Consider the following 25000-nt stretch of genomic DNA (forward strand, 5'->3'; position numbering starts at 1 on the left):
TTCAGTTGGTCTGTGTCTGTGCCCTGTACTAAAAATCATATCAAGTCCAATCAGTGTGGAGATGTCTGAAGTGTACTTAGTCCATAATTCACATAATTTATGACTCCTCCATTAATAAGACAATAAAAAGGTGATTTATTCAGACGAGATATGTTTTTCAATATTTGATGTGGGTTCTTTAATTTTGCAGCAGAAAGAGTTCAAATGGAAGTCCACTTAATAGATAAATGAATATGACGAAGCTCATTAAAGGAGTCCAGCACCTTGGAGAGCTACAGTGCTTCATCATCAGGAGTTTGAATGCACAATGGCAACAGAACCAAACTTACAAGTACTACACATCTGTCAAAGGTCAGTACAAACTCAGTACAAAGACAAGGGCAGTCTTGAACAAGGCAAGGGTAGTCTTTCGTATAAATCTAATCAATCATATAAAGCTGTGTGTGTGTGTGTGTGTGTGTGTCTGTGTGTGTGAGAGAGAGAGAAAGAGAGAGAGACAGGGGAAAGGGGCTAGGTTGAAAACACTGTTTCGGGTCTTGTCCACCTATTACATTATAATTAAGTGTGTATAGCATATGCAATGAGTGAAAATTAATTTGCTTATAATATGCTAGCCAGTGCTCTTTCTGTCTGGTGTCCAATTAATACTTTATGTCATTTCCCACATTTTCCATAAAAGCTATAGTGTAGATTAGCTCATTACACAGTTTCTATATTCCTTAATGTTTTATCTCCTCTGAAAAGTGAATGATTAGAAGGGATCACACACCTACAGTTCATTAATCTTAATGATACTAAATAAAATCCACTTACAGAAGTTATAGTATACTTTAAGACACAATAGATAATGGCAGTTGAGGTTTCAAAAAATACATTAAAACAATACAAAAACCTCCATGATACATACGAGTGTAGCATTCCCTCTGTGCAATCCATTATTTTTGCATATTTGGACACTGCTGTCATCTTTCTAATGCCACAATTACCGCAGACACGAGGTCCTCTAGAGCCCTTACTTTTACCATTCCCATTCAATCTGCACTTGCTTCTGATTTCCCTACATTAGCGTAGCATCAAGTCATCGCGCCCTCTCATCGTCATGGTTACAGCAATCAAAAGAGCTGATTAAACAGTGTCAATCAGAAATGATAACATTTCCGTGGCCATGTCAACAATCAGCTCCGCAAGCAAACGACAGATGCACCACGGCGCGTTCTGTAGTCCCAGGGTGTCTGTGGGTGGGTGAGTGGGTGAGAAAACACACTCTGTGGGAGGCCGCCTTGGCAAGCACTGCCCCGGCTTGCCCCATCAGCAGCCTCCCTCCTAAAGTTAGGGTCTCCGGGTGCTAGGACAGTTTGATAGCCCCTAGACTAGTGTAGCCCATAGTTAAACCCTTTCCTGTGTACCTAGCGTCTACGAGACCGTAACACATACTCTACAGAATGAGGACTCTCATATTGCCAAGTCTCGGAAGATGTTCCCAAAACTTTGTGATTTTTTTAAAGACATATCAAAGATTGTATAAAAACAGAGATAGATACAGAGAGAGAGAGAGAGAGAGAGAGAGAGAGAGAGAGCTTCTGTAAAATAATTCTGGTATTGTAGTCTCCATTTATGCCCTGCACATGTTATAGTCAGGTAATTAATATATAACATATAACTTTTCTCTTATCCCTGATCACAAAATAAAGTCCAAAGCATCCACCACCAGCCCCTTCAGCATTCAGCATTCATAATTAATGCACTGCAGTGCCCTTCCCTTTGTGTCTCCTATTAATTAACCTCTTTTGCCAACTAATTAACTTGCTGACTGCAGAAAATGCTGACTTGAGGATCAAGTTGTAAAACGAAGAGGGAAAAAAAGAATGCATGTCACCAACAAAGCCCATAAGAAGAGTGAGCCATGTAGGTAGGGAGCCGTTTATGTACGTGCATGGATCTGTTGAAATGAATATGCGATGCATGTGTGCATGGAATAAGATGAGTATGCATGTTTGACTCAACACAGCAGTGTTTGGTTGTTTTATTTGGTATTGTTTTTCCACATGTAAGACCTGTGACACCCATGGCAGTGTAACAAGGGTGATGCAGAGCTGGCACCCCTCACACATTTGATTGGTCTAAGAGCGTGTGGAGCCAATCAAATGAATGAATCTCACTCTCAATGTGTGAGAGTTGGCAGCTCTGGTGAAGTCCTTTCATTGGCTCTTATAATTGTGACTAAATGCAATCTTTTCTTGATTCCTTATGCGAGCGCCCTCTCGAGTTTTAACGTTTAGATGGGAGCCGATAACTAGCGCAGTCGTTATGGTGCGCACAATGGGCAAGGAGGGGCGGCTGACAATCTACTTCCCCATCGTCCATGACCTACAGAGTCAGCAAGCCAAGGTTATTACCACTTTCTTTCTTTGGGTCAAATAATGAATGGAAGCTCTCTGAATTTTAAAAGCCTCATTTCTCTACACACAAAAAAAAAGAAACTGAGGAGGGGATTTAAACGTGCTTTAGTTTGGCCATGCAATGCCTTTTTCCTCCCTCTCTCAGAATTAAATGAAAAGGCAGCATTGAGAGAAGAACACTAAATGAGAAGAGAAATGCAGCGTGTGTGTGTGTGTGTGTGTGTGTGTGTGTGTGTGTGTGTGTGGGTGAGGAGTTTAAGTGTTAAAGTGAGTGTGTGGTTAGAGTAGAGAGAAACACAGTCTTGACCTTATCACTGCTTCACCGAGTTACATACTGTTACGGTAGGCTAGTGCAGAACTCAAACCCACTTGTCCATCTGAGCCTTCCTAGAGGGCAACGTGGAGTCTCATGCTCTTTTCCTTTGACTGGAGTAAGGGGAGTGAAAGGGGCCTCCCACCTCCGAGCTGCTTATGTGTGTAAACACTCATCTCCCAGGAGAGGCAAGCCCATGCGCAGGTCTTGCAAATGAATTAAGGGCCAGATTAAAAGTGACAAGCTGTGTGTGACACATCATGTGTTTGTGTGTGTGTGTGTGTGTGTGTGTGTGTGTGTGTGTGTGTGTGTGTGTGTGTATGTGTTACTCCACTTTCCTAGCAGGGGAGGTGATTTAATCAGATAAGCCTTGGGAGATGAACACCATGGCTCAGAAGAAGGCCGGCCCTGTTTACCATGCACAAGTGTGTGTGTGTGTGTGTGTGTGTGTGTGTGTGTGTGTGTGTGTATGTGTGTGTGTTGCGCTGTGTACTCTCACAAACCATAAAACGTCCCACATACTCGACGCACCCGACCAGTAGCGCGACAATGTGACGTCACAGAAGCGCCGTAACCATTTATACTCGCGCGTGGTGGTCGCAAGACTAGTTGCAATATTCGCTGTTGTGAAAAGACTAACATTAACTACTTACACAGCAGAAGAAGCTGCAGTAAAAAACACCAGTAGCTAGCCTCTGTGATGGTACTTCAGACTTTGGTTGCTACTATTCACAACTACCATCATCATTATCATGTAGTTTCCAAGGTGTGTGCACAGGTAGATAGATAGATAGATAGATGGATATATAGATAGGTACTTTAGTCATCCCGAGGGAAATTTTAATAATTTAAACAGTTTAGTTAGCTGGCTAGCTAGCTAGCAGCTGGCTGAGTTTGTGTAATTTCCTGAAGTGGAAAGAGATTTTGTTCAGGCCTTAATAGATATACTTTGTTTGAAAAGAAATCGTTTCTATTCTTTCCTCTTAATTCAATGTGTTGCAACTCTCACTGGTAACTTTGTTAACTTATCCAGCAAACTATTAAAAATTCACGACTGTAACAAAACACTGCAACTCGCTTGCCCTCGAACTAGTCCATCTTCCTGTTTCCGCCTTGTCGCGCTCGTCTGAAAAAAAATGAGTGGTGCGCTACCTCGCGCTACACGGCCAAAACCCTGGCGCGCCAGAGAGATCTACGTCATTTTGACGTCACATTGTCGCGCTACCGGTCGGGTGCGTCAGGTATGTAGAAGCCATTACAGTCACCTCATGAAGGAACTCCCACCAACACACCTCAGCATGGTGCCTATATTAACATGGCTGGCACTCTGCGTGGCATTTCACTTAATGCAAAGATGCAGAAAAAAACAGAGATAAAAACCACACCGCATGGAAGCCTACTGTATATATGCACAGTGAGTGGGGGAAACATATGAATATGTTAATCAAATGACACCGATCAACTGCTGGACCGATCGCGCTCCTGGAAGGCTTCAGTGTGCTAGTTTATCAGGACATGGTCTCAGCGAGGGAGAATGCTGTCATGTTGTCATATCTATGGAGATACGCCAGGGCTGTATGTGGTTTGGGTTGGTTGTTTAACAAGGCTACATCTCACATCACGATCGCTGCTAGTGACACGCATCTCTTTTGAAAGTCTAATGCATGCACACACTCGCTTGAATTCCCTCTCTCTCCACTTCCCTCTCCCTTTCTGTTAGTACTGTCAATCAAACGCCACACAGTAGGATTCAAATCAGTTTGATCTGAACATAGCCCCCTCTCTGACTCCCTGCTTCATGATATATTAGCCACAATTAGCGCAGGAACTCTACGGATCTACAGAAAAGCCTGGGTGTGTGTGAATTAGGGCTGTCAATCGATTAAAATTTTTTATCTAATTAATTACATACTCTGTGATTAATTAATCTAAATTAATCACATATATGATTTTTGCTGTGAAAGTATTTTAAATATTTAAATTCAAATGAATCATTGAATAATCAGCATTAGTGACATTAAAGCAACACCAAAGAGTTTTTGTACCTTAAAATAATGTTTCCAAAATCGTTTCAGTGGTTCATCAACTCGAAACAGGGTGAAGGGCAATTCTGCATTCACTTCGCGGCCCTCTATCGGCTATAACCGCACTATGTAAGTTTGCCAGATCGGGTAGCGGATTTGTAGTTCGATGGAATGAGACATAAGAAACCACAAATTTGACTTGCATCTGATGCCGCAATACATCGTACTTTTATAAGTCATGCAAAATATTCTACCTTGTCTGTGGACATCGTTATTTGCAAAGCCGGTGCTGGATAAACAAATAGCGTGCGTGTGACAGAGGGAAAGTTCTTTGGTGTTGCTTTAAAGTTCAAAACCTCTTTTATTATTATGACCGCCGCGCAGGGAAGCGGCGGTCATATAGGTTTAGTCAGATTTTTTCTTTTTTTTTCTTTTTCACGTGCCCAAATTTCCGTCAATGATTCCCGGGACACTGTAAGACTGGGGTACACAAAACTTGGTGGGCATGTAACCCCACATGGATAGCATGGAACCATCGTTTTTCGTTTTGATCTGTAGCCCCCCCGCTGGACTGGACCCCCCCGAAAGGAGGGTAGGGCAGACACAGTTTTCTGTGAATATCTCGAAAACCGTAGGGTTTAGGAGGACAATTTTTTTTTTGTATGTTGATCTCAAGAGGCCATGTCAACCCATTCCATAACCACTCATTTCATGTATAGCGCCACCTAGTTAAACACAAAAAAGTAAAAATGAGGTGTTGTAATTGAAGGTATCTGTGACCTAACATAGTCAAAACTGCACGAAATTGGAAGTGTAGGATCATTGTGACACCCTCTGTATGTACGCCAAGTTTTGTGGAATTCCGTTCATGGGGGGCCACACAATAAATTAATTTATGTTACTATACCCCAACTGGCCTGTAGGTGGCCGGAGACAGTTTTCTGTGAATATCTCGAGAACCGTAGGGCCTAGGAGGTCCACCTTTTTTATGTATGTTGGTCTTAAGGGGGCATGTCAACCCATCCCATTACCACTTATTTCATGTATAGCGCCACCAAGTTAAAAATTAAAAAGCAAAAAATTAGGTGTTTTCATCACAATATCTCTGGCTGACAAGGTCAAAACTGCATGAAATGAAAAGTATAGGATCATTATGACACCCTCCGAATGCATGCCACGTTTTGTGTACTTTCGTTCATGGGGGGCCTTACAATAAAATAATTTATGTGTACATTTAGTGACGTACACCAACAAGGATTCCCGGGACACTGAAAGACCGGGGTACACAAAACTTGGTGGGCATGTACCCCCACATGGATAGCATGGAACTGTCATTTTTTGTTTTGATCTGTAGCCCCCACGCTGAACTGGACCCCCCGAAAGGAGGGTAGGGCAGACACAGTTCTCTGTGAATATCTTGAGAACTGTAGGGCCTAGGATGACCATTTTTTTCCGTATGTTTGCCTCCAGGGGTCATGTTAACCCATTTCATGTGCACACATGTGCACAAACAGATACACACACACACACACATACATTCACAGTAATCATACGTATGACACATACTCACACAGTAGACATATGTACGCTTGCATGCACAGGCACATACACAGGCACACACACAAGCACGCACACACACACACACACACACACACACACACACACACACACACACACACACACACTCACACACACACACACACCCACACACATAACATAAACATAACACAAACAATCAAGAATTTCTCAGAATTATGAACAGGCAAGATGGAGGTGGGGTTGTATAAAATGAATTTTACATGTGAAATCTATGAACTAATCATGTTTTGGTACTTGTTGTCTAGCAGATACCAGTGAGAATTGAGTGTGGATAATGCAATTTAGTGAGACAGTTAGAATCATATACGCCTTTCAGCGTGATTTCTTTTTGTGGAAAAAATGTGCTGGACTGGGCGGCGGTCATATTTTGTACCGCTCTGGGTTACATCTAGTTATTTTAATAATGGCCATAATAATCTATGATATGACCTAATATGCTGAGGAAATAAATTCAAAAGTGCTTCGGGAAGAAGTTTTTTTTAATCACATACAAGGTATTTCAGGCCACAGATATAACCTAGTAGCCTGACGAGCCAGACCCACATTAAAATGTAGGGTCTGGGCACTCACCGTTCGCAGTGCTCAGTCCGAGGGGCGGGATAATAAGTTGTCTTTCAAATTCCCTCTGCATGCAATAGGACAGCGGCAGCGCTATGAGTCCCATGTGTTTCCCACCAGTGGAGCTAGTTGGCTAGTTCAAACGTTTGCCAACTTAATAAAAGCTTAACTCGTGTCACACTGTTCGCCAACAGCAACATCCATCTTATTTGTTTTCAAGTAGCAGGGAATTCAAGCCAAACCGTTGCAACTCTGCCATCAATCATTATGTTAAGCCCACCTAACGACTCTATACACGATTTCATTGGCCTGATTGAGTTTCGATTTCTGGAGCTCACAAGCCAATGGAGAGTTGCTAGACTAGCCCTGGCAGCAAATGTAATTTGCTGCCGCTAGAGGCGCGTCTAGATTTCTAGGCTAATAACCTAGGGGACACAATGAAAATAAAGTATCACTCCCCTCAATGACAACACTACAGTATTTCTTTGCAATGATGTGCGACTTTAGAGTTGATGAACTCCGGTGATATACAAATTCTTTGCTGCAGACATTGCAGAGGACTTTATTTTAATCAACACTTTATTTTTATCAACACCATCAAGCCGTTTCGAAAAGTAAATGTTCCAATCAATGATCTAGGCAGCACATTTTCTTCTCTCCTTCATTTTACAGTCTAATGGTTACTGACTACAACGGCTCAGGGTCAAAGGTCATACAGAATCGATTAATCTGCGTTATTTTTTTTAATCAGTTATTTTTTCTCAAATTAATTAATCGAAATGAATCAGTTATTTTGACAGCCCTAGTGTGAATGGGTGATTGTGGGAAATTGTTAGTGCTATATAAATGGAGTCCATTTACCCCTGTGTGGTTAGGAAGTGGACTATGATGTGTGCCTGTATGGAAATGTGTGTGAGAGTGTGTTCACAACCACAAAAAAAAAGTTATTTTAAAACTACTTAAAGAATTTGTTGCGTTCACCCCAGTGCTTCTGTAACGTATGTCTCCTAAATTACTGCAGGGTGGTACTTGTGGGATTTAAAAATGATGTGTTTCTGGCCATATCACAGCCTTAATGAAAAAGAGCTTTAAGAGGCCAGGGAGAAGAAAGTGCATCTGTCTGAAAGAGGTTCATTCTGATTAGCACAAGAAACGCATTTAAAGACGAAAGTCTTCCCAGCGCTGCTGGGAACGGCACCGAAGGGGACAGCACTCAATTCTCTGTGGATTAACAAGCTAATGCCCAGTATGCCCAACTCTGATAGAACAAGTTTTTCAACTAGAGTCAACTTCGCTTTCGTCTGCTGACGGTCTGCAGAAGAAAGCAAGCAGTGCAACTCTTAAAAAACAAACAGCAAAGCCATAACGTTACTATGAAACACAGTTCTGGGGCGACAGTGGCTCAGGAGGGGTTCAGGCCTGGTTATTCCTGATCTTGTCAAAGTGTGCTTTGGTGCAAGGTACTGAACCCCAAACTGCTCCCAACGTGCATGTTGACACCATGCATGGCAGCCTCCCGCCATTGGTGTGTGTGTGTGTTTGTGTGAATAGGGGGATACAGCCTATTTACCATTTATATTTTAAAGACAATATGATTATGGGCTATTGGGACAGCATGCAGTTGGTCTGAAGCAGGCCTAAGGTATCAGATCTGTGTGAGGTAGTGCCTCTCAATTCTAATTATCTTTCAGACAGAGTCCTGAAATTGAGTTTACTATTCATTAGCTGCCGTGACAAGGAGAAAAGACATTTGTGTATGCAACTGTGTGTGTGTGTGTGTGTGTGTGTGTGTGTGTGTGTGTGTGTGTGTGTGAAGGCAGGGAGCTGCATAATGTGGAAATGTGGCAGCTGATAGACTAGTGTTTTTGTATGATGTGCATGTGCATGCTGCATTGTGATACTAATTCAAAAGAAGGTGATTCCCATTTGTTCCAAAAGTAGACACACACACAAACACAAACACACGCGCACACACACACACACACACCCACACACACACACACACACACACACACACACACACACACAGAGACACACACACATATCCAGTACATAAATATACATAAAGCACACACACACACACACACACACACACACACACACACACACACACACACACACACACACACACACACACACAACACACACATAGACACACATATCCAGTACATACATATACATAAAGTTGATGAAAAGTGTATTCAGGAGTCTTTGTGTGTGTGGGTGTGTGTGTGTGTGTGTGTTTGTGTGTGCATGCACACAATGACACATATTGAATTGAAGTGCACATACACTTGCTTTAACTGAGCTGTGGTTCATATCAAATTCTGAATCCTACATTGTGGGATGTACAACTGTGAATCCTAGAGTGTGGTGCCCAGGACTGTGGGAAGGGGTATGTGTGTGTGTGTGTGTGTGTGTGTAAGTCTTACAGTCTCACACCACTGCGGCCAGCTCTCCTTCAGCATCCTTCCTCAAGGGCATCTGTGCTAATGGAAGTAGACAAATGCTGGCTGGCATGTGTGAAGTGTGTTCTATTTTCTCCTACAGTAATTAACTGTTAATGGAGCTGGAGCACATGTTCCACATGGCCAATCCATGTGTTCCTACTGTACTCAACATAAACCTACAGTAGAGCTGGAACATAACCACAGTAATGGCAGGTGTGTGTGTGTGTGTGTGTGTGTGCGTGTGTGTGACCTACTTGTGTGACTTGTGGTCCATCAGGCTGTCGTCCAGCAGTGCCATGTGGCTGATGACTTTGCTATCGTAGAGCATGGTGCTCTTTCGGAGCGTCAGCAGGCTCTGGCAGAACTTCCCTCCCATATCCTCCAGCTCACGAGTGCCCAGCTGCATGCCCTGTAGGGATGCACGCACGCGCACACACACACACACACACACACACACACACACACACACACACACACACACACACACAATGCACGCACGCACGCACACACACACACACACACACACACACACACACACACACACACACACACACACACACACACAATGCACGCACGCACGCACACACACACACACCCACCCATACACACACACACACACATACACACGTAAACACACACACACACACACACACACACAGAAACACACATGTCAAGTTTTAAGTCGAGTGCAATCTTTGGCAGAGGCAACCTGCCAATTAACAACAATAATTTCCCCCATGAAAACAGCCCGTGTATGTGAAAACCTATTCCAGAGAGGATAATGTCTTGGCATGCTAGGGTGAGCCAACAGTAATTTCAGGTAAGGGGTGGTCATTCTTTGGCCATAATTGACATTTATTTTTCTTAATTTCCCATCACCACAAGGAGCTCACAACATATTTTCATTCCATTTCCGAGAGCTCACAGATGGCTAAGCAGTGTCATCCCCAAACAAGCTTTGAGAAGTCACACCAGGTCTGCTTGTTGCAGCAGCCCCTCATTGGTACACAGGAGAGGGTGACTGTCATTTCAATTTGAAGCTTAAACTGTCCTTTCTAGAGGGGAAGGACTAAAGTCAATGAGTTGTACTGGGAGTACTTGCAGAGCTGTCGTGCTGGAACATGCTCTATCTAAAACAGGGAGGGGACAGTCAAACCCCCCCCCCAGTAGCACAACCACCTGCTGAGGCCCATTAGCCTCCACACCAATATTTCTCTAGAAAATCTCATGACATGAAAAGGGGGGGGCAAAAGCAGACGAGGCTTAAGGCAAAGGGAGCTGCTATACACTCTCTCGCACGCGGTTCGGCTGATGAAACCCCCCACTACGCTTCAGCCAGAAAACACCACACTGAGCCTCTTCAGCTGTGAAGCACACATTGCCAACCCATTCTGCCCATTCATCAGCCTAATGAATTCACTCTGCCTCGGCCCTCTGTGTACGAGACAGCACCTCAATCATTCCTGCTCTTTCCAGACCTGCTGCCATAATCTAATGTAAGTGAATGCAGTTAAGATGTTAGCACTCTGGCTGGCTAGCGCTCCAACTACATTACACCGAGTGCCCATTGCTCATCTCCCAGCTGTGGGCTTCACAGGGGACCGAGTAGAGAGCCGAGAAAGTTATTACATGCACAAGAGAAGATATCCCTCAGGTGACATGTGACATACTGCACAGAATTGCAGAAGAGTTTAGATAATAATCATTACATGACATGCATCCTTGTGACACTGACAAATACAGACACTAGAAGAACAATGAAGGCCATATATAATGTATACATTATATATGCATATCATTCTGTCAAAAGAATACACAATGTAGCTGGAAACAGCTAATGTAATTGATTTTTGCTTAAGAGCAGAAAAACTGAATTACAGCATTTATCACTTCTTCCTCCACCTGAGGCCTTGATGTGGTTCAACAAAAGGGCTTTTATTTTGTACAATTTAATCGCTATTTGTTCTGCACATAGTTCAATTGTCCCGCCTGCGTCTAATAAATCTATTTCATGCACTCCCTTTGAGATCCGGGCGCTTTAATGTGTGTCTGCCTGAGGCCTTATGGTATCATAATAGCTACAGATAAGTCAAGAGCAAAGCAGATTAAGCGCAGTGTAACTAAGCACTCATGTCTACAGTATCTCTCTCTCTCTCTTCCTCCCTCTCATTCTCTCTCTCTCTCCCTCCCTCTCTGTCTCTCTCTCTCTCTCCGTCTCTCTGTCTCTCTCTCTCCAAGAAGAGGTCTGGGACACCGTTATTGCCTTATCTCTGCCGTCACTAAATGAGGATGAAGTGGCTCATAAAACACTTGAGTTTTTCAACCTGCAAATATGCTAGTTATTGTCCTCGTGAGTATGTGGCTTTGCCTTTAATCCATACTGCGTAAAGTAGAGGAAGATTGCGGAGCCGACATTCCAGTCAGACAGCAGGGTGAGTGGTGACCTGCCTTAAAGAGGAGGCAAATTGAACTCATAAGAGCTCAGCGTAGAGCTTCTGAGCAGGTGAGAGTTATTTGCCACAATCTCCCTGATGGCAGAGCAAAGAGGCTGGCAATTTTACAGATGCACACATGCATGTTCACATTACTTCCCACCCAGTGTTGCTTTTTTTATGTATGTGCACATTTGCATAAGCATGTGTGTGTTTCAGTGTGTGTCTGTCTGTTTGTGTGTGTGTGTGTGTCTATGTGTGTGTGTGTGTGTGTGTCTGTGTGTCTGCGTGTGTGTGTGTGTGTGTTTATGTGTTTATGTGTATGTGTGTGTGCGTGTGTGTGTGTGCGTGTGTGTTTATGTGTATGTGTGTGTGCGTGTGTGCGTGTCTGTGTGTTTATGTGTATGTGTGTGTGCGTGTGCGTGTGCGTGTGTGTGTGTGTGTGTGTGTGTGTGTGTGTGTGTGTGTTTATGTGTATGTGGTGAAGTGGCTTTGGAAGGGTGCTGAAGTGGCTTTGGAATCACAAATGTGTGTGTGTGCATGTGTGTTTGTGTGTGTGTGTGTGTAACAGAGAAAGAGAGAGAGAGAGAGAGTATATGTGTGTGTGTGTGTGTGTGTGTGTGTGTGTGTGTGTGTGTGTGTGTGTGTGTGTGTGTGTGTGTGTGTTTATGTGTATGTGTGTGTGGAATGAGGAGAGTGTTTCTGGGGATGGCTCTTCAATAATTTAGTGCTTCGTAGAAGAGTTTACATGGTTGGAATGCTTAGAACCTGCTCTGTTTGTGCCTGGAGAAAATCAATTCTCTTTATGTTTGTATTGCGCAGGCAACACTGACCATCCCAAGTAGCTGAAACTGGGCCCAGTTCAACACCGCTACCACGGGTACATTTAGGGAGCTGAAATGGATTACAACTGATTGTAATAGATCTATGACAGAGTAGGACCCAATCTACCCGAGTCAGCAACTGCCTATTAATGACATTCTGTCCCCCAGACCACATACTGTATACAGTATATGGTGGAATTATAATGAGTCAACTCTTTCTGTAAACAAGGTGATTTCTTATGTAGAGATATATTAATCTTTAATAGCCATAGGTCCTAGTATCTTCTATACAACATGCATGCCGACATACTGCTATAATGATGTAATTAGACGCTATAATGGGAAGAAACATACTGTGAGTACACACACATACAGTACACACACATACACACAGAGGCAAACACACACAGACGCAAACACACACACACACACAAACACACACACATTTCTTGATACAAATTTTAATTTAATTTCAGATTACTCCTCCAAAGCAATTTCAGGCAGTGCAGCAAAACAGAACATAGTTTTACTGATAATGTCACTGAACAATTTATTGACTTTTACTTAGATATCAAAACATTGACTTTCACTGAGATAACCATTCTTGGAGATTCAGGCTATTTTCACAGACACCAAATAACACTGTCAAAATTATGTAATTGTGTGACATTGGTTCATAATGGTTAACAAGACCAACTACGTCTCCAAGTTATTGACTTCAGAATATATTTACACCTATATATATATATATATATATATATACACCTCTCTCTTTCTCTATATATATACATATACATAAGGTCATTTGTCAAGTGACTTCTAAGGTCATGCTATTCAAAATACTTTTAAAATACTCCCACTATTAAAGCATTCAAAGCTTATAATGTTCTGCCATTCAGCTTGTCTTGTGAATCTGCCCTGAGTGAACATCCACCTCCTGAACTCTCATCATAAAGCTGGTGCCAAAGAATACCCAACCGAACAAAAATAAAAAAAGAATATGCCACTGCTTCCATTTTCGAGCTACCAGCGAAAAAAGCCTGTTGGAAAAGCACCTCAATGTCTGCTTTCAGGTTCTAAGTGTGTAGGACAGCTCCGCTGGGTAAGGCTTTAAATTATCTCCAATTACATGTCAAAGCCCGTGTCCAGACGTGAATTCGACTAGTTTCACACTGGAAGCCTAAAGGTGAGATCAAAGGCGTCGATGCAGGAACAGCAGCGTGGAGCTGTGTGTGAGCCAAGTATCTATGGGTGTCTGCTGCAGACACTGCTTTGTCATTTTGTGTGCGTGTGTGTGTGTGTGTGTGTGTGTGTGTGTGTGTGTGTGTGTGTGTGTGTGTGTGTGTGTGTGTGTGTGTGTGTGTGTGAGAGAGAGAGAGAGAGAGAGAGAGAGAGAGAGAGAGAGAGAGAGAGAGAGAGTGTGTGATTAGAATAAAGCACCATGTGTGGCTTTAAAGCCCTGATTCTGTTCATAACACTAAAATATGTATGAAGGCAGAGAAGGTGCAAGAGATACAAGCTTTGATGAAGATCTTAATTAACTCAGCGCAACTCAAACATGCTCCGACACACACACACACACACACATACACACACACACACACACACACACACACACACACGCGCACACACACACACACACACACACACACATACACACACACGCGCACGCACACACACACGCGCACGCACACACACACATAGAGAGAAAGAGGAGCACTTGATACCCAGGAGAGTCTGTGTTTTAAGGTTAACCTTCCATTTCCTTTCTAAGCGTCATCTAGACTCAATCACATCCTCTATGACGGGGGAATCATCTCCAAAACCGGCACTCGGAGAACTAATCATTTCCCTTCCCTTTTTAGGGATTCTCTTTAACACTCAAACCCAAAATTAAAACACTGTATGTCACATTTCCTCTCCCACAACCTCGTCTTTGGAACTCTAAAGTTATGCCTCCATCTGTGAAAGAAATAGGATTCCCAGTTGTGTCAGGCCAAAGTGTGGGGAGAGAGAGAGAGAGAGAGAGAGAGAGAGAGAGAGAGAGAGAGAGAATGAGTGAGAGAGAGAAAGGGAGATAGAGAGGGGGATAAAGGGAGAGAGAGGGGGAGAAAGAGAGAGAGAGAATTAGAATTAGAATGTGAACTTCTGATCTTCTCATAGGAAATCATTTTCATTTAATAGGTGTATGTTACTACGTAGCCATCCCCCCGCCACACCTCATCTGGCCACACTAGCAATCAAGAGGCCACAGCTTCCTGCTGTGTCCACACATGCACAGAAACAGCGGAGAAAGGCTATAAAGAACACGCCGATCAAACAGATGCTGACGTTGGCCAAGATGCCGAGAGCTGAAAACATTTCAAAACGAAGGAGAGAAAGGAGCCGTGCTTTTGAGGGCCCCAAAATGGCTGGGCTGGGAGTACACTTACAGCACCGTTGAATCAATTGGCAAACATCAAATGGCCGTCTGAGACCTTGGCTGTTGCCCACGCCTCTCACTGTCATTTAGAAAAGCCCATTACGCATTCTCAAATCAGATCGGCTATAACAAAATCTACAGTCATTAGACATGATTAAACAGTCATCATGTGTCCCTCAGCCACTGAACAGCTCATGTGAGAGAGACAGCGTGAGAGAGAGAGACAGCGTGAGAGTGAGAGAGAGCTAGGGAGAGATAGAGACAGAGAGACAGTGAAAGAGCAGGATTGATAGAGAGAGATAGATAGATGGATAGATAGATAGACAGATAGAGAGAGATAGATAGATAGATAGATAGATAGATAGATAGGTAGATAGATAGATAGAGAGATAAATAGATAGATAGATAGATAGATAGATAGATAGATAGATAGACAGATAGATAGAAAGATAGATAGATAGATACAGTAGATATATAGATAGATAGATAGACAGATAGATAGAAAGATAGATAGATAGATACAGTAGATATATAGATAGATAGATAGACAGATAGATAGAAAGATAGATAGATAGATACAGTAGATATATAGATAGATAGATAGAAGATGGGGGGCTCTGAGCTCCTCGTCTAAATGCTTGTGTCAGTGGCATTTATTTTAAGATGTCGGGGACGGGAAGTGAGGTTCCCTCTGGATGCCAAAACACTTGCCAACAGTGTGTGTATGTGAATATGTGTGTATGTGTGTGTGTATGTGTGTGTGTGTGTGTGTGTGTGTGGGGGGGGGGGGGTTCAGAATGGGAAGGATGTGATATGGGAAGCTTTTGAGGTTGCTAAGGGCCACTTCTAGTTTATTGTTTTTTATATGAAAAATCACTGCTTCTTAATTAAATGCATTGTGCTTGTCTGTCTATTGCATCCTTTATCTGTGCAACACAACATGTGAAAATGGGAATAATTACATCGCTAGAGCCGCAAAACAGCAGTTTAAGTCAGAAGAAGGTCACCTGAGAGGGCAATTGATTTGCTAAAGACATACAAAGGAATTGCTAAATAAAAGATGAAACAATAAATGTAGAAATAAACAGATGAAAATACTGAATAAATAATAAAGAAATTAACTAAATGAAATATTCATAACCACCAAAAACCCATGTGATGTGATGCTTTTGAGATAGGAAACTTTTACAGAATGGGCTTGTGCTGAACAGACATAACAAATGACAATAGGGTTTTAAAAAATAATAATTCTGCTACAATACAATAATAATTATGCACATGGGATTTCTTAAGTATGTTTGTGTGTGTGTTTATAATGCAGGATTGACATATAATTAACAATCACCAAAACACCACCACCTCCAGCAGCCTGTACTCATCACTGTCAGTCAAGTATGGTCTCTCTCTCTTTCTCTCTCTCTCAACTTCTCTCTTCTCTTTTTTATCTGATTTCTATCCCTGTCTTTTCTCTCTTGTCTTCCATCTTCTCTCTGTCCTCTCTCTCTCGCCACTCATTCTTCTTCTTTCACTCATCCTCTCCCTTCATCCACATCCATCTCTACTTCTCCATCATATCTCCTCCTCTCACCCCCCCCTCCCCTCCTTCTTTCCTCATATTCCCCCTATCTTATCTCCTTCTCTCTCTCCTCTCTGCTCCTCTGTCCTTTTTTCGGATCTGACCTCCCCCGCCTGTGACTCACCGGCCGGTCGTCTGAGAGGGATAATGAACCGTCTCCAGCCAAATCCTGAAGCCAATTCCACGTCTCACCACCACCTCTAATTGGCATAAATGGACTCCGAGCAGGAAGGAGCCCCCCCCCCTTTCCCCCCCCTTAACCGGGGTTCTGCTGGAGCCAGTGGTGCTGATCCGTCCGTCGGAAAGAGTACCGTCAGGTTCTGCTCGGAGTTCCCGGCCCCCTTGGTGCACTCCAACGGTCTGCCAGGCCACTGACATCCCGGCCGAAGATCAGTACAGACTTTTTAATCAGGCACTTGCTCAGGCTCACGGCCAGCCTTTAAGAGCAAACATCTGGCCTGCCACCTGCCTCTCCAACTCCCCTTAATGAAACGTGTGATTTTCTGATTCATTAGGCCACATCCCAACATTTACCCACTAATGCAGTCAGTATGTGCTGTGTGTGTGTGTGTGTGTGTGTGTGTGTGTGTGTGTGTGTGTGTGTCCATCCCCTATGTTTACTCAACCATGCAACCAGTAAGCAAAGTCTACTGTAAGTGTGTTTATGAGTATCTATGAGTGTATCAACCATAGCTTACGTTTACACACAAATGAAGCCAATAAGCTGTGTTTTTGTGTGTGTGTGTGTGTGTGTGTGTGTGTGTGTGTTTGTGTGTGTGTGTGTGTGTTGTTTAGAGATCCATGCTCCACAATTATCCACTATCGGCCATCGACAGGCCACTGAGGGAACACGCCATCTGACTACTCCCATTACTGTCTGACACGGCTATATTACCGTTTTTCTCAGTCGCTTTGGTGCTTTTTTCAGATCAGAATGAAAATTCTCATAACTATTAGTTCAACCTCCACAACATTTAGTCATTTGTGCACATCATAGTAGCAATTTCTCCTTCCTCTGAACAAATTGCAAATGCTTTTGGATATGTATCAGTTGCTTTCATACAATTCTCTGCTGTTTTTTAACATTATCATTTGCTTAAATGTCATGTCAGTCAAAATGAACTATACTTATGGATGCTGAATAGTCGTTCCCAGTAAAACTAATAGTCTTCATGTCATTGCTTGAGTCATTACATACAAAATTGTTGAACTAGTTATCAAATTCTGTCACAATGCTGTGGAATTGCAAAGAGCATACAGTAAAAATGTACGTATTCAGTGTCTTGTACTCACTTACTCCCCTAACTACAGCAATGTGTAACTTTACTGTAGTTTTCAAATGGCTGTACAAGTACTGTATAGTGCTGTCTTGAGCATGTCCAGGTAGTGTCACCGAGTTCTGACCTTTTTTTTGCATTGGAAAACACTGAGAGAACTGTCATAATGAAAACATGACAAAGCCATTTTACTATCTTGTTCATAAACGATGGTGTCAAGACTTCTCATTTTGATGACACTGACAGTTTCATTGACATTAATACCTGCTTTTGAGGAATGGACTATCCATTTTGAGCAAGTGACGTGCTTTTGCAGGTCATCCACATTTTGCAGGTTTTGCAGTTTGCACTAATTGTTTTGAGAAATGCACTAACTGCTGTGCAAAAGTTAATAGTGATGTGAGAATAGCACCAAAGCGACTGAGAAAACTGTAACAGGGTAAAGCTCAAGGCTTTTCCACATCAGCTAGAACCCCAAGGCTACTGAGGCATTCCATGAGCCAATCAAAGCAGGGTAAGATGCAACGGGTGGTGCTCCTCTCCACAGTCCCACCAATGTTCTGTGAGAATCGGTCCGAGATAAACCACTAGTGTGATTATGGACCCTTTCAACAATAAAAACAAAAACAATGCTTGAACATTCTATTTGGGCCCTAATCTACTTCCTCTGCATTAAGATAACATATGGAATGTTAAAACGGAAGCCTTGTGGGGCCAACTATGATGCTGATAATGTAACTCTCTTGAAAGGGTCCATAAACCACTCCAGCCAACAGGCCCGTGGCAATAGGCCTGACACAGGTAAACAGGGATTAGGCTACTCATTTTGCACACACACTTCTGCGTTCATTAAATAGAATTTACCAGTCATCATGTGCACGGAAGCCATGGAAGAGCTCATGAGAGAGATAGATAGATAGATAGATAGATAGATAGATAGATAGATAGATAGATAGATAGATAGACAGAGAGATAGGCAGCACCTCAGACAGTGATGGGGTCTTCTTCCCTGCTCGGGGCTAAGGCTAAAGGAATGCTTACAGATATAGTCATAGTCACAACAGACTATTTACATTTGTCACATTTTTTACTAACTGATCAAATTATTTTCGTATGAGATGTCTGAAAAAAAGTGCAACCTTGACCCTGTGGTGAGCGACAACAACTTGTGTACTCATAGCAACTATACATAGCATAATGCATCAGAAGCTCCCTGGCTAAAAGCTTTACAAAAGTATCTGTATGAGAACTCAAAACTTTACTTCCCAATTTGTACTCGTAAATGAGTATTTTTTAAAGAGAGACATATTATGTACTCCTAAAACCAATATCCTTAGTCTTATAAAAGTACCAAATTGTTTTTCGTGTTGAGTAGTTGTCCGTGTTGTTTGACAGTTCATACTCAATTCAAACTGCACTCTATTGATTATAACCCCCACCCCCCACCCCCAGCCAGTTATTACCAACCAATAAACACAAAACAAGTAATTACCCGATTGGTCCTGGTCGGCCCAGCAGACAGAAAACAAAGCTCCAACCCCAGACACCCATTCCAAACTCTTTACACTTTCTAAAAATGCAGCTCAGTACTAAAATCATTTCAGATACAACCCTCATGAGACTATGCTCTGTGTTTGGGTTAGCTAGTGAAGGGTTTTCAAATGTGTGTTTTTTGTGTGTGTGTGTGTGTGTGTGTGTGTGTGTGTGTGTGTGTGTGTGTGTGTGTGTGTGTGTGTGACAGGCAGAGTAGGAGCAGAGGCTGGAGGAGCAGTTGTCAGAAGTGGGAGCTGAGGACAAAGGATAGAGTAAATAATGCAAGTATCAAACAGGACAGTGTGTGGGAGTGTGTGCACCACTATTGAGAGAGAGAGAGAGAGAGAGAGAGAGAGAGAGATAACGACTAGGGTGATATGTGTGTGTGGGTTTGTGTGTGCATGCGTGCATACGTGTGTGTCTGTGTGTGTGTCCTCGTTTTGGAAGGCCTGTCATTAGAAAAGGTGCAGTTGTACTTCACGGCTGAATGACATGTGTGGCTCCCCCTCTTGAGATCCAGACAGAACCCTGCTCACTCCTCACATATTCATATATTCATCCTGAGTAATTTAACATGTTCCACAAGTATTTATAGCACAGTAGGTCAGCATGATCTGGGGATGAATATCATTTATTTAATTTCACTACTCTGGTTTGATCATGACTCTTGTGCTCTGTTCATGAAAATTAATGCTAACAAACAAATCGGGAATGTGATTTGACTTCATTATACAGAATCCATCTTTTACAAAAAAAAATATAGTCACACCAGTGGAACAGTTTGGACATTTTGTTCAGATAATGCTAGTCCTTGCTAAATAATGAATCTACACACTAGTGCATCATCTATACAAAGTTGTTTCTAGTTTAGCTTGATTCTCACATTGGATGAAAGGCAATTGACAAGACTCAAATCGCCCAGTCAATCTGGACTTAATAAATAGTTTTTCTTTCTGTCTCAGGTGTTTCTCTGGCTCATGAAATTCAACTACACAGGCTCACAATGTCATGCAAATGAAGTTGAGAAGCATGAGACACAGAAGTCCTGGGTGTGCAACCAAAAACATTTACATTACAAAAAAGCTGCATAAAACAGTATTTTTATACTTTCTGTGGTCTGAGGTGTGATTTATTCTACTCTCAAATATGCAGTTTGCAACCAATATTATGCACACTGGGACACATAATATTATGTCAAAATTCTGTGTTTTTAAATTACATGATGTAAAGTACATGTTGCATTTTCTTCCTTCCATTGCCTGTGCTTATGAATCTTAAAAACATGATGCCGACTTTCACACAACGTCACTTGTGGTGGGTAAGCTAGCGAGCTATCTTACAACATGCAAATGTCTCTGAAACTGAGCCCTGTTGTAGAAGTTCCACGTCTCTCGTTCTGATGAAAATTAAAGGGAACGCAGCGGTGGGAGACTAATGCCAGACGGATCCTCATCCACATCCATATTTTACTTTATTCTGCACTGTTTTATTTAACATGGGTTGCAGCCAAGTCCAGAAAAGCAAAGACAGATTTAGAAGAGACAAGTGATGTGTGTGAGTGAGTGAGGAGGTTAAGTGGAGGGGGGAGATCAGTAATGTTTATGAATGAATGTGTACAAAAGAGGCACGGAAGTCTTCCTACTGGACATGTTTGCTACTGAGCACAATGATTGTGTTGGAGGAGTGTGATGGAGCTGCAGTGCCTATGGGGGGTGGGGGGGGGGGGGGGGGGGGGTGTACCAGCATGTTTCATGGCTCTGGCCTGTGCTGGGAGTTGGGCCCACCTGGCCGTCCCTTTATCTAAATGCCTGCATGTCTGTCTGTCTTTCTGTCTGTCTCTAGGTATGTATAGCATGTCTGTCTATCTGTCTGTCTGTCTGCCCACCCATCTGTCCATCCCTTTGTTTATCTGTCTGTCTGTCTGTCCATCCGTCTGTCTGTCTCTCTGTCTGATTGTGTGTGTGTCAGGTTTGTGCAAAATTCCAAAAATGAATTGAAATTGGCTCTTAAATTCCAATTCAATTCTTGAATTTCACTTGCATTTTAATTGAGGTAGCAAACAGGAAGCAGAATTGCAATTCAAATTGTGCACAACCCTGGTGTGTGTGTGTGTGTGTGTGTGTGTGTGTGTGTGCGCGTGTTTGGCGATGCGTGTTTGGCATAACACTAACCTGATAGATGCCCTGGTCGCAGCCGTTGTAGGTGCTCTCCATGGTGTAGCTCCGGAGGACGCCTATCTCCCTCCACACAACCACTCGGGCCGTGGACGCTCGGGACTTCTCCACCAGGTAATTACAGCTGTTGAAGGAGAACGCTGGCGCGATACGATCCAGAGTCTTGGGAATCGTCTAAGAGAAACAGATCATGACTCATCAGAAAGTATTATCGCCGCCATTAATCAACAGGAGCGTGAGAGAGGCACCTAAAATAAATTGCTGTGCTTGTATAAATTTTTCCCTGACATTTCATTGATCATGTTAAAAAATGAACAATAGTGTTGTCATACAGTAAATAAAAACAGTACTACACGGACTATACTGTGTTGTATACTTGTATATGTATCAGCAGAAATAATTAAGGATACAAACAACTTTATTGTCTATCACATGATGATAGAAAGGAATTTTGGGCTGAAGAATGTGGGGTTTTGGGGTGAGGATCATTAGAAAAATTGAAACGATACCCTGTATCCTGGGTCCTCCTTGAGTGTTGCCGTGTCGACTGAGGAGCCTGACTGCCAGAGTGTCTCCTTCATACTGCATCCATAGAGGAAGACGTTCTTTTTCCTGGAGTGGCCGTGGTAATCACAGAACACCTGCCAACAAGGACAGCAGCCAGTTAATCAGTCAGTTAGTTATGCATCTATTGCTTTAGTTACTGCACCATTTACCTCCTCATGTCTTCCTCCCATATCATTCCCTCAACCATTTCACATTGTTTCCATAGGCAACATAACAAAACATGGTGGTTGACTCCCAAGTTTCTCTGTTGAAGAAGTAAGACCAACTTTTTTTTTTGATTCTGATGTAAAAGAGCATTCCTAAATGGAGCAGACTTGTTAGGTGCTCTAGGAACACACACACACATTAGACTCAGACACAAAAACACATCGGTACGGGCATGATTCTGGTGCACTCTGCTTTGGACATTCAATTACTCAGATTGCACTGTTTGCAATACAACCCCGCACACCACCATCAAACCCTTTCACCACTGCCATGTGGATTACCATTCAGTTCTTTCTTATCGAATGCTTGTCAGTTGAAAATGATGGCGCCAATATGCGCTGCGCTTTAGAATCCTTTGTGTCATTATGCAGTGGACACAGTGGTCATGAGAGTCACAATGGTATATACCGTAGAGGACACAGGTGGGGTCAGGGGTCAAGTGGACAAAACGTGTTGGATAGATAGTGATGTTATGGAGACAGAGGTGTTGTGGACACATGGTGGTGGTCTGCAATCAGCTGCATCAGACAGAGTGATGATGGGTGGTGGTAGTGTAGTGGCTAAGGAGCTGGGCTAGCATGCAGTAGCCTGCAAAGTTGTGGGCTCAATTCCCAGCTTCCACCGTTGTGCCCTTGAGCAAGGCACTTAACCCCGAGTTGCTCTGGGGCCCTTGTAATAATTGACATAATGTATGATTTTGGATAAAAGCGTCTGCTAAAATGAAGAAATATAAATGTAAAAGGCTGTGGCGCAACTGGCTGGGGCACCTGCACCGTACGCTGGCGACCCGAGTTCGATTCCTGCCCTGTGGTCCTTTCCGAATCCCACCCCGACTCTCTCTCCCACTCATTTCCTGTCAATCTCCACTATCCTGTCGCATTAAAGGCATAAAAGCCCCCAAAAATATACTTTATAAATGTAAATGATGGGAAGATAATATTATGAATGTGGACAGTGGTGTCATAACTCAGTGGTGTGAAGACAGTGCTTTTTGAGCAGACTTTGGTGGGGTGCGAGTGGATGTATCATTGAAACAATGGTGTCAAGAAGTTCACTCTAATCAACTGCTGTTTGTCTGACAGGAGGTTACTAATTGAATCCACCTTGTTAATGTACATGGCTGACTGCTCAGTTTTTTAAACGGCAATCTGCATCCGCTAATTGGTTGTTTCAGACAATCATATTTGAGCTTCATAACGACACAATTCTGGTCAGGTAAGTGCTATGATTACAGGCATGATAAATTAACTGCAGTTCAACTCATTTGTAAATCTGTAATTGTATTCAATAAAGGAAAATGCAGAGTGTGTGTGTGTTAGATGCCACTGAGTCCGTAGAAAGAGGTTTTGTATTTAAAGCAACACAATGTAGGTCTTTGACCTTAAAGACTTCAGACTCATTTCGATGTTACCAGTGGTTAAAGTGGGATTTGGCAGGTGGGGGAACCCTAAAATCCAGTGTCAGTGCAACGGGGGGAAATGATATTGAGTATTGTGGTGTAGCAACACTTTTTGGACAAGAATTGCTAGATTCTTGGTCACCTCTGTACATGCGAAAAATGGAGTAACGCACCATTTATTTTAACAATATCATTGCGCTATATCGTTGGTATGAAAGAATATATTTATTATTAATTTATCTGCAATGGCGGAACTGCGTTCCTCAATGCTTTTCATAGGTTTTAGACTAACTGGGTGCTCCCTTAGCACTCAATGGGTATCAGCGATGTTGAAAATTGATAAAAAACGGGACATGCTACATTGTATTACTTTAATTTGTTGTTGCATCTGTGGGTTTCGCAGGCACAACAGGCCTAGGCTGATGTTAAACATCATAGAAATGCATTAGCCAAACCACTGGGTGGCTTTGGTTCAATGACTGATCCACCAACACATTATTTCCACTATGAAGAAATGTCAGTCAAGAGTTGTCAGTGTGTGAGCTCTATAATAAACAGATCAGATATATAAATTACGGTAACACTTTACTTGACGGGTGAGTTCATAACACATTTATAGCAGCTGTCATAAACTGCACATAAAGCATTCATGACTGTTTCATGAGACATGACTCAACATTCATACCAAACCTTTCATGAATGTGGAAGTTAGAACGACAACAACTTGTCAAAATAAAAGTCCAACAACCGCAAAGCAGCATTGCCGTTTTTGTTCCAAACCTCTTACATCACCTGATCACGTCACATCTGAGTCAATGGGCTAGTCCAGTTCCAAAAAGACAGAACATGGTCAAGCAAATAATTTTTGTTTCATAAAAATGTATTTGTTTTATTATGTAACCTTTGCAGATGATTTCTCATCTTTTGTTACTGGGAATGTCCAACCGTTCCAGGTTACACAAATACGGGTCAGCTGAATGTAGGCTAGTTTACCTCTCAGTGTTAAACTCAGTGATTATGAATACTTCACAACTTGTATAGTAAAGTGACATTCGATGTAGACTTATATATATATACAAAGGCTGGAAAGATTAAAGGGAAACTTGGCAGGATCTCCCCCTCTGCTGGAGAAATTGTGCATTATGCTATTTCAAACTGTGGAAAAAGGTAATGATAAAGCACATGGATTTGTTTACAAGCTAGCAAAACGGTTAGCATAAGTTCGGTAGACAATGTGGATGTTACA

At 42.5% G+C, this 25000-nt stretch overlaps 1 protein-coding gene across 3 annotated transcripts in view; it reads right to left on the reverse strand.

Moving 5' to 3' along the window:
- Nucleotides 1-25000, reverse strand: part of LOC121724238 (cytosolic carboxypeptidase 4) — a 135967-nt gene that overhangs the window by 3005 nt on the left and 107962 nt on the right. For all 3 annotated transcript variants that reach the window (XM_042110651.1, XM_042110652.1, XM_042110653.1), the window contains exons 22-24: nucleotides 22091-22222; nucleotides 21579-21755; nucleotides 9598-9752 (exon numbers count right to left, since the gene is read on the reverse strand). In XM_042110651.1, coding sequence (XP_041966585.1) covers nucleotides 9598-9752; nucleotides 21579-21755; nucleotides 22091-22222 — 464 coding nt within the window. The remainder of the gene's footprint in view (nucleotides 1-9597; nucleotides 9753-21578; nucleotides 21756-22090; nucleotides 22223-25000) is intronic.

The sequence above is a fragment of the Alosa sapidissima genome, chromosome 11 (assembly GCF_018492685.1).
Source record: "Alosa sapidissima isolate fAloSap1 chromosome 11, fAloSap1.pri, whole genome shotgun sequence".
NCBI lineage: Eukaryota > Metazoa > Chordata > Actinopteri > Clupeiformes > Clupeidae > Alosa > Alosa sapidissima.